Source organism: Nelumbo nucifera, chromosome 7 (genome assembly GCF_055504915.1).
Source record: "Nelumbo nucifera cultivar China Antique chromosome 7, China Antique-T2T, whole genome shotgun sequence".
NCBI lineage: Eukaryota > Viridiplantae > Streptophyta > Magnoliopsida > Proteales > Nelumbonaceae > Nelumbo > Nelumbo nucifera.
In genome coordinates this window covers 680,279-692,312 of record NC_142655.1, presented here as the reverse complement: position 1 = coordinate 692,312, position 12,034 = coordinate 680,279, and the positions used below count along the sequence as shown (strand labels likewise).

Here is a 12,034-nt window from a genome sequence, read left to right as displayed (position 1 = left end):
TGGTCTCTATGCCTTCTGACTTTTTTGGTGTTGCCTGCAATTGATCTTCTTTCTGCTTATACTCTTCTGGCAAGACACAGATTTGCTCCCAAATGCTCTCTAGTTCCTCCACCTGTCTTTTTTCTCAATAAAGAACTTCCTTCCTCTATTTCAAATTCAACCCCCTCCACCTCCACTCCCTCACCTCCAATTGTTCTGTCCAATTGGGTCGAGGTACCTACTTCAAGCATAGAACCCAAGCTAGTATCAAACCCCGAATGGACAAACATACCTGGCCTGGCAGGAGATGAATGGGCTACGACTTGTGTTGGGGTATCAAAAATAGAATTCTGGACAAGGACCATTCCCTCTAGCTGATTTAGTTATGGATGTGTACTTAGTTCAATCAACACTTTGTCAACCCGTGTGTCCAAAGAAGCCTTTACTAGGTTATCCTATGTGTGTGCCTCTTTATAAACCTACAAAGATGGTTCCTGCTCCTCCAAATTGAACGTCTTTAAAAGCTGATTTTCTGGAAAGGATTTGGTTGTCACTTGCCAGAGTAGTTGTACCCTAATCATCATCTATAGTTGCTGCTAGGTTCACCTTACCCTTATGTGACACAACAATTATTAAAGTCCTTGATTGTTCAACCTCAACATCCACACTCTTACGTTCCTCATTTCCAGAGCCTTCTGATGCAAAAGCTTCCTCTTCTAGGAAAAGAGTAGCTACGTTTAAACTCTCATCTTCCAGCAAATCTTTTGCGGCTTGTAGATTCCCGCTTCCAGTGCTAACAATGTCTTCAAAGTTAGAATCTAAGTCGCCCTCAGCTTCTGATGACAGATTCTCTTCAAGGTTCTCAAGATCTCTACGTCGAGCAGACCTGGGGTTGTGACAGTCTTGGGATGGACGAGAGAGTTTCTTAGAGGGAGCCCACTGTAACGAGTCAGTTCTCTGGTTCCACATCTTTTCCGCCTTGGAGGAGCTCGATAGGAAAGGTGCTAGACGAACGGCATCGTCTATCATCGGGCCAACCTCAGTCACGTGCGGCTTTAGGGGAACATGTGACTTCTTAATAAATGGGCCACTTTTAGTAGGCCCAGTGATGAGCTTTACTAATTGAGAAGGTCCATTCAACACATTAGGCCTGGCATCAAACGAACGCCTAGTCACGTGAGTTTTTAAAGAACAACCCCTTTGGGTTGACCCAACGGCTCAACCCTCTCAAGAGCCGGCTCAACTTCCTTAGTCAATCCTGTTTTTTCTTTTGTGGTCGAATGGTTTAACTCATTCGAATCTTTGGCGCAAGACACTAGCACTTGAGCAAAGGATCTTTCTGTTGTTTGACCCTTACCTTGTATCTCACATATTTGACCATCTTTTCTACCCATATTTTTTGGATGGTCGAACTTGTGCTTGTCCATTTTAGTAAAACATTCCATCTTCCTCTGATTCTCCAATCCTAGACTGCCAAGTAGAGCTTGTGCTTCTACCGACTCATCTTCTTCCTATCTAGCCTCTAACCATAGAGAAGCTTCAATGGAGGAAACTAGCCACACCTGTAAACACAATCCTTCAACTCAAATAGTAATCTTCCTTGGAATGTCCTCTGGTTTAACTCCATTCAACTACAAGGCAGCAGAGCACAAGTCTCCCCAACAAGACTAGCTCCACATAATGCAGCAATGGAGACAGCTACACCATGTTTCCAAAGATGGAAAGGCAACACAATCAGCCTGACTATCACTCCATCTTCACCGGCATAAGATTTTGAATTAGAAGAAAGAGACCATTTATACAAAATAAAGGATCCCTTGTCCTTTTGAATGCTTAAAGCCTAAACTTCCACCAAGTTTTCAAGAGGATCCAATACTGCGCTCGTACTGTCAAAGGGAGTTAATATAAATGTCTTCCTCAATCCCAACTTGCAAACCAAGATATCAGCAAACATCCTCCAATCCTTAATCAGATTCTTAGCTTCAACCACTAACATTTTAATCCAGTGATCTTTACTGGAGTTTACATTCAATAACGGGTTACTGTTGCTGTTTGCCATGGCTATAAAGCCTTGGGTAAGACTCTCACCTTCCATTGCTTGCTGAGTTTTCAGCAAGCAATCCCTTATCTTCTTCTGCAGTTTCCTTTTTCTCCATCTGTAGACTTCTTCGACCCATGAATGCAGCCAAGATCTTAATCACTCCTTGCCACCCTTGGCTGTTTTTGCCGGCAGGAAAGCAGACCATTTGTTTCATTCCTTATCAAAGAACTCTGCTAGGGAGATGAACAGCCCTATTGCATTCTGTTTACTTTCCACTACATATCTTCTACATGACTTTATGTGATTTTCCTTCCAACAGCACTGTTTTCCTTTTGTTGCTGCTTCACTCAAAAAATCCTTAAACCATTCTACCATCTCTAAGCCTTCCACCAGCACTATAGCCTTCTTAGATTCCCTTATCTTCATGGTGTGACACCCTCTGATTCTTATTTCCTCGAAAATGAAGTCTTTAGCCTCCACTTTCATGGCCTTCCTCCATCGTGTAGCCTCTTCAAAGCTCTGAGATCTCTCCATCTTGTCCACAGCAAATGTTCCTCATACAATCATTGGTTCTTGACACAATATATAATTTCAAGAACAAACAGGTGCATCCTATAACTAATATCCATTGCACTAACAAAAAGGACAACCACGATTGGCATACCTTAATTGCCTTTCAGAGTTTTTTTTTTGGTGGGGAGAGCATGAGTGATCACGTCCTTTATTCGCTACTCGTAAGGACAAAACTTTTGATTCACCGTGTAAAGCATCCCAACCTAACTAAATACCACGAAATCTCTAGGGTGTAAGGCTCCATCTTTTTTGACGATAAATGCAATGAGTAAGTGTTAGCCAAGCATTGTTGCAACCATTATGTATGTATTTTCATTCCCATCCAACTGCATTCATTAATTTGAATTTCAAAATGCTATATAAAGGAAAGGAGAAAAAAAAAAGAGTGTCAAAATCTAACCTTCTTATCCTTTATCTCGCTCGATTGTATCCATGTCTTGATCTGGTCTCGGTATCTCTGCAGTTTCTTGATTTCTTTCTTCAAATCCGCCTCGAATTTCTCTTTCTGGTTCGCATTATCCGTGTCGTAAACCTAAAAGAATAACAATAATTAATAGAAATAAAAGCATAGTAGGAGTTAGAGATGGAAGTGTGTTGGACGATCATCGAAATGAAGCCAATTATAAAATGATTGTGTCTCGGTCTCAGAAAAAATACCTTGTTCCAGATGCTGTCGAAGACATCAACGCCTTCTTGGACCTTCTTCAGAACTCGATCGATCTCACCCTGAAGTTTTCGACTGGCTCCCATGGTAAACTTGACAAACAAAATAAGAAACGAGAAAATCCGATCATTCAACACTACAGGAATCGATGTCTCTGGGGTTGCAAATTGATCGGAGTTACAGATTTATTTTTCTAGGTTTTGTTTCCTTACGCTATTGCAGGTGCAGAGAGAGAATGTACGGAACTACGACTACTCTTTTGCAGTGACGAACCTGATGGTCATGTCAAGGATGGTTATCTCAAAGGAGTTTAGCACTCCGCTGCGGCCTGAGACCCTGCCTTGGCATCACGTCCAGACCATCACACGAAAAATCCTTTTTTTGTAAATTACAAAAGCCCTCTTTACTATGGTGTTAATGAATAATGACAAAAACACTAACTTTTTTTTCAACAAAAACTTCCTTATCTGTTAGACAAAGACCCCTAGCTTTTAAGCGAGATAACAAAATACATTAAATTATCAAAATATCCATCAAAACTTTCTATATTTTTTTTTCATTCCCCTTTTCTCTTAATAAATTGTTTTTCTTAAATTATCAATCCAAATCCAATAATTCTTAAAAATATCCCATCAAATTAAACCTTTAGCTCATATTGGATGTAGCACAAATACAAATATATACAATGTAAATACATACAAAATAATACCAAAGACTCAACATTGGGGTGGGGAGTTTGCACGATGGACTCTACTGATTCTCATTCACAAAGACTCAACATTCATCTGTTCACGTCACTTCCACCACAAATTCCGCAACATGGCACCACCGTTTGGGACATGCATCTCACAAACGCTTGTCTTTCATTTCTGAGATACTTCTTGTCTCTTTAGAGCATTGTTGTGATGCGTGTCACTGAGCCAAGCAAACTCAGCTATCGGCTATCATTTCCTATCAACCAGTCAAAGTCTTATCGGCCATTTCAATTAGTCCATTACGACATATGGGGAGGCTATAAGAGACCATCTCATAGTGGAGCCTGATACATCCTTACATTGGTCGGTGATTTTAGAAAATGTACTTGCATTTATCTACTTCGTAATAAATCAAATGTTGTATCTTTTCTACTTTTATTTTGCGCAGTGGTCCCTCGGCAATTTGAATACACACTCGAAGTTCTCCATTCAGATAATGGGTTTGAATTCTATTCACGCCCCTTGCAAGAGTTTTTTGTTGCATGAGGGATTGAATTTCAATGCAATTGTGTTGATACGCCTCAGTAGAATGGCGTCGCTGAACATAAGCATTGCCATTTACTAGAAATTGCCAGATCGCTCCGCTTCCATGCCTACATGCCTATATCATTTTGGGGTGAGTGTTTACAAACCGTGGTTTACATTATCAACCACTTACCAACCCCTTTGCTCTCAAACAAGTCACCCTCAGAGTCTTGTTCCAAAAACCACCTTGTTATGATTACATTAAATCTTTTGGGTGTCTATGATATGCACAAGTTCACCCCAAACCTCATGATAAATTTTCTACTAGAGCCATTTGATGTGCCTTTATAGGATATCCCTATAGCCAAAAGGGATACAAATTTTATGACCTTGAGTCACGCCAATTGTTTATTGCACAAAACGTCATCTTTTATGAGTCTCAATTCCCTTTCAAGAACCAACAACCTCCCACCACCATCCTTGAACCGCTCCTTTTCCCCCAAACCTCACATTTGACGACATAGTTGTTCCACAACCTACACAAACTGAAATCCAACCCACCATTATGCAAACATTTGACCAAACACAACCCATTTCACTACCTAGTCCATCATTCGTTGATCCCCAACCCATAACCAGCAATCAACCATCTGTTGCACCGCCTAATATTGTTAACATTCAGTGCGATACCATAGGTGTATCGTCCCAAGCCGAAGCGCTCAACCAGGCCCCCCACCCACCTCCAAGACTATGTCATTAACCTACCAACTTTTTTGGCACATCAGTCCACTTCTATTCACAAGACCCTGCAGGTTGTCTCTCCATAGATAGAATTTGAACCAACCACGTTTACTCAAGCCAATAGTGATCTTCGATGGCGTCAAGCCATGGCAAATGAAATCTTAGCCCTATAGCGCAATAATACTTGGATTCTTGTGGACTTACCTCCAAGAAAATGACAAATTTGTTCAAAATGGGTCTATAAAATCAAATACAAAGCAAATGGCTCCATCGAGATGTTCAAAGCTCGTCTTGTTGCCAAGGGCTATACCTAGGTTGAAGGATTGGTTTACCATGACACTTTTGCCCCAGTAGCAAAATTAGTCACAATGCAGTGTCTCTTGGCAATAGTTACAATAAGAAATTGGGAAATTCATCAGTTCAATGTTAATAATGCTTTTCTACATAGTGAACTTCATGAGGAAGTACACATGACCATTCCTCAAGGATTTTCCCGTGAAGGAGAATATAGAGTCTGCAAATTGCAAAAATCCTTCTATGGCCTTAAACAAGCCTCTCACATGTGGTTTGAAAAAATTACTCAAACCTTTCTCTTTGGGCTTCAAGCAATCTCATGCCGACTATTCTCTCTTTACATTGACATCAGGTGACTCCTTCGTATCTGCACTAGTCTATATTGATGACGTTCTCCTTGTTGGAAATGATTCTATACGCATCACAACTCTCAAGAAGATCATGGATGACAAGTTTAAAATAAAAGATTTTGGCCCCCAAAGTTTTTTTTTTGGGCCTTGAAGTCCACCGTTTTGTTGATCGCATCTTTCTTAGTCAACATAAATACATAATTGATATTCTTCTTGATACTGGGATGCAAGACTGCAAACTGATATGTCTTTGTAACACTAGCAAGTGCACTAGCCGCTCAAGTAATAGAGTAGTGAGTAGAGTATCGTTCCCACGAGGACTTATGTAGCAACTACTAGTAACAAATCAGTCTACTGTTATCTGATCAGCCAAAATGTAAAACTAATGGAAATCTGAAATTCTAACTACAAAGCTATCTCTAACACATTGGACCAAACACCTTGTATGCAATTGAGGAGACAAGTTAAAGATGCATAGAAAAATAAATTCAGCAACTAGTTTTATAGGCAATTCGAGTAGAATAGGATTCAACCTTGGTTTGGTGAAATCCGAAAGCAATGAACACCTTCTCTCGAGCGCATGTTCAATCTATGCATAAGTGATGGTACTTATATCTCTATCAATGATCTAATCACCATGCATGCATTTAGATCTAGCAATTATAGGGCTTCATTTCAGTTGGATGATCATCAACTCAGCTGAATGAACACCAACCGAATTGTGCAAGTTATCTCTAACCTTGCACTCAATTCGGCTATTGATTGGCAGATCTGAAATCTTAGAGTCTTTCTCAAGCACTCTAGGAATTCCAAGAAAGATGAACAATTCGGCCAAACTGAATTAAAGCTACTTGAATTATTTCTCAAGTAATTCAGGTATTACAAGTTCATGATATGATTTTAGAGAATAGCAGTTCGGATCTCACTATTTCATGATCTGAATTTACAGATTTGAGATTGCAAAATAGCAATTCAAACATTGTAAATTCATGATCTGAAATTTCAGATCTGAGATTTCAGAATAGCAGTTCGGCCAACAGTCCACAATTGAATTTTCATACAAGAAACTTCAAGATTGAATCTACTTTACTCGAATGAACTTAGAAAACAAATTACATAATTGAATTTACATAATACAAGCTTTTATTACAGCAAGAGAGGAAATTTTGATGGAGAAATTACATAAATCTTAGTTGAATTCGATTACCAATTTGTGCAGAAATCAAGTGAGGATGAAACATTGATATCCAATTGATTTCTCCCCCTTCGAACTCAGCTTCTTCTTCTCTTGAAGCTGCTCGTTTCTCCTTCTCCTGCGCCTATCTCTCTCTTCTACCCTCTTAGAATTCGAACTCAATAACTCAAGGAGAGTTTGAGATCAAATGTTGGACCCCTTCTCCCTTCCTAGAGACCTCCTTAAATAGCTCTCCAATAACTCTCTAGAAGCTGCCGCCCCTAGCCTCTTCTTGAATTCTCTAGAAGCTGCCCCTAACTTCTCTTAAACATTCTAGAAGTAGCTGCCCCTAGCCTCTTCTTGAATTCTCTAGAAGCTGCAGCCCAAAGAAGCTAGGGGCGGCTAGGCCGAATGGGTTGTTCTTGAGCCTTTGGGCTGCACATTGGGCTGTTCTTGAGCCTTCTAGAAGTTGCTGCTCCTAGCTTCTCTTGAGCTGCAATTTGGGCTGCTTAGGAGCTGCAAATGGGTTGCACATGGGCCTCCTCCTTGCTGGGCCGAATAGGCTCCTTGGAAGGCTGCGGCTAGGCTCTCTCTTTGGGCTTTCCCCAAGAGTGCAGCATGGGCTTTCTGGGCCGAATGACCCTCTCTTGACTTCTCAGCTGGGTTCTTGTTCTAGCTGGGTTGGATTTCCTTCAAATCAATTCCTTTTTCCTTTGTTTTATGCTCTTTTTCTCCAAAGTTGGTTTCCCTTAAAGATTTCTTGAAATTAGACTGAATTAGGGAAAACTTGACACAAATCAGCAAAAAAACTAAGCATAAACATAAAAATTTATATGTAAATTATGCACACATCACAAACCTTCACCAACACCCATGGAGGCCCAATGCCATTTTGATGACACTTCTAGCCCCACCCTGTCCGATCCATCACCATACCGAAGACTGGTGAGCCGCTTAGTTTACCTCACAGCCACCAGGCCTGACCTCTCATTTGTTGGAAACCGCCTCAGTCAACACATGCATGAACCTCGTCAAGAGAACCTTGATGCTGCCCTATGTGTTGTTTGGTATCTCAAAGGCACTCCAATTGCATGGCATATCCCTTCCGAACAATAGTAGCCTTGTTCTAAATGGATACACCAATTTTGACTGGACTAGTTGTCCTGTCACCCGATGATCAACCATTGGCTACATTACCTTACCCGGCTCATCTCCTTTATCTTGGAAAACCAAGAAGCAACGGCTGTTTCTCGCTCCTCGATAGAGGCGGAATACCGGGAAATGGCCTCCATCACAACTGAATTAGTTTGGCTTCGACGTCTCTTAGTTGATCTCACCATTCAACTTTCATCACCTATGCAACTACATTGTGACAACAAGGCAACACTTCGTCTCTTAGATGATGTCATTTCAACAGGCAAAATATCCATTTGGGGGTCTAACATGGATAAAGAGAAGACAACAAAGACAAAAATTCATTTTAGGGCGATAAATGGACTAAGTCTAACCTTGTTACTTATTGTTGAATTAGGGTTGTCAATGTGTTGGATCTACCCAATGCACCCGAATAAACCAAACCAATTGTTACACCTCTGGTTTCATGGTTTTTTTTTTCGAACTAACAATTGAGTCTATTCTTGTTCTCATTGTCCCAAACCAATTAACACCCAAAACCGATTTTTTAATGAATTATATATAATATATTCTTAACTTTCTTATAATTTTATTATATTATATGCTTAAAATTTTGAAAAGAGTAGTTACCCACTCATCCAATACAATGAAAAGAAGAAGGAAATTCATTAAGCATTTAGAAATCAAAATAAGAACAACCACTGATGCATTTGCAAATGAATAGCAAACTGTGAAAGTGATAATGGAATTGGCAAGTGGAGGAAATTTAAGGGATGTTAACGAGGAAAGGGCCAAAGACACAAAACAAGTACTATGGATCGAAAAAGAAACTCTAGAGGCATTCTCAAGTTGGATTCCACAGCTTCACCATGGAAGGTAGGGTTAGATCAATCTCCCAAGCACGCACTTGTCGCATCGGAGCAAATAAGATAACAGTTAAGGAGAACCCAATTATTAATACAAAAGCAGTCAAATAGCATGAAAAGAACTAAAAACAACTCCAATGAAAGAACAAATATGCTTACTTTTGGGGAGAGAGAGAGAGTCATAGATACAATCACAAAACCTTTAAATTGATTGGTCATAGTAAATCGATAGAATAATTAAACATTTAAACTGATTAGTTTAGTAAATTGATATTATAAAAAATTTAAATTAATTAGCCTTACGTCTATATATATAACTATGCAAAGCTAAATATTAAATGAAATTAGATATAAGAGAGGGGTATAAGATTCAAATGAATTTTGCCCATTCCAAATACATTGGGCACATGGTAAAACATAGCTAAAGTAAAAATGGTAAGGTCCTAGAGTTAGCAACCCCTTTCCCAAATACGAAATATCTCGAGCAATTTGCATATACACATATAGTCCAAACAAATAACTAACACTAAGACAATCAAAAGAGAAAGCTAATACGGATGAGAAATGACAATCAAATTAGGTTGGTTCATGTTATCACCTATCCTGAATAGATTTAGAACCAAGATCGATTATTTATTAATTATATATAATATTTTCTTAATTTTCTTTTAAAATGGCAAATTTGATAGATAATATTAGTTAAAAGTATTTAATCTTTTAGCACATAAATAATTGGATATTTTTCTATGAATTTTGTTATGGTTATATTATCAAAGTTTAAAATTTAAGTTGCTATTTAAATAAAAATTATATAGTTTCCAATATTATATATTTTTGGTTATTAACATAAGTTATTTAAGCTTAAATTTTAAGTTGACAATGATAGTTCTATGGCTATAATTTTGTCTCGATTAATAATTAGTTCGGAACTGGTTCTACCTAGACCTGATCCAAACCTATCTGTTAGCAATCATATGTTGAACGACCAACTTCCAATCAAACCACCACTTAAAGTTTTACAAGAAAGTGAGAAACAGTCATTCACTTATCCTACACAATGAAAATAAAAATTAATATGGAAAACAAAATTAATAAAAATTAACATCACCGAATAAATTGACAATTAAAGGTAACTAAGAAGCCTAAAGTTCAGTTTCGGAAGACTGCAAATAAAAATATGTCAAAGCAAAACTGAGCCTAGGGAAACTTTCATTTTAAATAAGCAGTTAAAAAAACAGGCATGAGATCATTAGGGGGGTGTTCAACCGATTATTAAAAAATCGGGCATGTCTAAAAAATCGGGACCCACCGATGCATGAAATGCCAAGTTTGATGTTTCATTAATTGGTGAACCGTTTCCCCCAATGGTTGACTGATGTATATCCTATGTGGTGCTTACCTGTCAACACATACATAAAAAACGGTGATGAAAATCACCTTACCAACCAGCATATTGTTGCTCACTACCTACGTGGCAGAAGTATTTTTTTTTTTTTGTGAAAAACGGGTCTTGAAAGCATGGACATTTTTTCTTGAAAATCAGTCCCAAAAAGCACCCACGCTTCCAAACACCGTATAGATTAATTTCATCAAAGGCAGTGAAAATAACAAAAGTGAGCCTCATCTTATGCTTTGTACATATTTTCAAGGCCTCTTTATAAGTAGCACCATGGCTAATCCATTACCATCACCTGAATGAATGCTGTAAAGTGTGCTATGATTTTTCCTGTCTAAGTTTCTTGCAAAATTGGATCCATTTTCTATAGTGGCTAGTGGGTGCCTGAGTGGATTTGATTCCTCAACCCTCTAGACGCGAGTGGGATACATGACAGGTTATATGGCAATGCGACAACATATGTTTTTGGTATTCCATCACTACCAATACTAATACCGTCAATGTGAAGGTTGCGGGTCCCTCACTTGGAGAGTTTGCTGAACTGGTGAGACAAGCTATACGTGTAATTATATTTTCCTTTTTTTTAATATAGATCCCTCTAATATTTTCATAAATGACTCGGAAACTGGAACCGTTCTAGCCATCAGTTTTTGGGTTGACGATTCGACCATCTAGTCCGAATGAATGGCTCATTTTGATAAAAAAATAAAAAATAAAAAATAATTAAAACAAAAAAGGCCAAAACTATTAAATGGGTTGATTGCTTGACTGCTCGGATCAATGAGTAGTTGACCGATACAACGGATTTAGGCCAAAAACGGGTTTGGGATAAAATGGAACTGGTTGCCTGAACAGCTCCCGGGCCAAATGGTCTGACTATCCATGTCAATGGCAGTTCAAAAACCATGGATCCCTCTATCTCCCCCACAATTAGGGGTGGTGTTGCAATGACTATCGAAGGTGGGCATTATCACTTTATTTTGCTGTTAATTCTGTGAATGGAAGAGAATGAGCCTCATTTTTTAGTGGGCCATTAGGCCATGTTTGGTTCAATTCTCATTCTTTTTCATTCTTACTCAAGATGAAATTCTAAAATGGAAAATAATGGATAAAAATAGGTAGAATGAGAAAATATTGCTATGAACCAAATTTTTTTTTCTAAAAATGAATTATTTTCAAACTGACAAGTTTCCTATGTTGCTCATTTCATTCTTCAAAAAAAATTGTGTTGGTATTCATGAACCGCCAACCTAGGTCTCCAATAGTCAATGTTTACCAATTGACATAGATGTTTTGTGAAAGTACTTTCATAAAAGTGCTTTTATAAAAGTACTTTTGTAAAAGTGTTTTTGTACTTTCATAAAAGTGCGTACATAAAAGTACTTTTGTAAAAGTACTTTCATAAAAATACTTTCACAAAAGTACTTTCGTAAAGTTATTTACCCACCTTTTAGAGATGGGTATCACTTATTCCCTAGTTCCCGCATAATAAATGTGAAAAAAGAACATGATTTTCTTGATCAATGGAAATCAAAATCCCATTGACCAATTTTCCCCCTCTCGAAATTCAAAAACAAACACCCCCTAAGTTCAGTGACTGGG

At 38.4% G+C, this 12,034-nt stretch overlaps 1 protein-coding gene across 12 annotated transcripts in view; it reads right to left on the bottom strand.

Annotated features, from left to right (window-relative positions):
• The window catches only part of LOC104597703 (uncharacterized), a 56,637-nt gene extending 52,915 nt beyond the window's left edge, over positions 1 to 3,722 (bottom strand). For 6 of the 12 annotated variants that reach the window (XR_016078486.1, XR_016078484.1, XR_735234.3 and 3 more), the window contains exons 1-2: positions 3,251 to 3,722; positions 2,994 to 3,125 (exon numbers count right to left, since the gene is read on the bottom strand). Coding sequence is in view for 8 of the 12 variants with exons in the window: in XM_088891224.1 (XP_088747350.1) it covers positions 2,994 to 3,125; positions 3,251 to 3,343 (225 nt within the window). In the remaining 4 variants the exon portion in view is untranslated. The remainder of the gene's footprint in view (positions 1 to 2,993; positions 3,126 to 3,250) is intronic. The other 6 variants (XM_088891226.1, XM_010259413.3, XM_088891227.1 and 3 more) reach the window with 4 other exon arrangements.
• Positions 3,723 to 12,034: the final 8,312 nt, after the last annotated feature.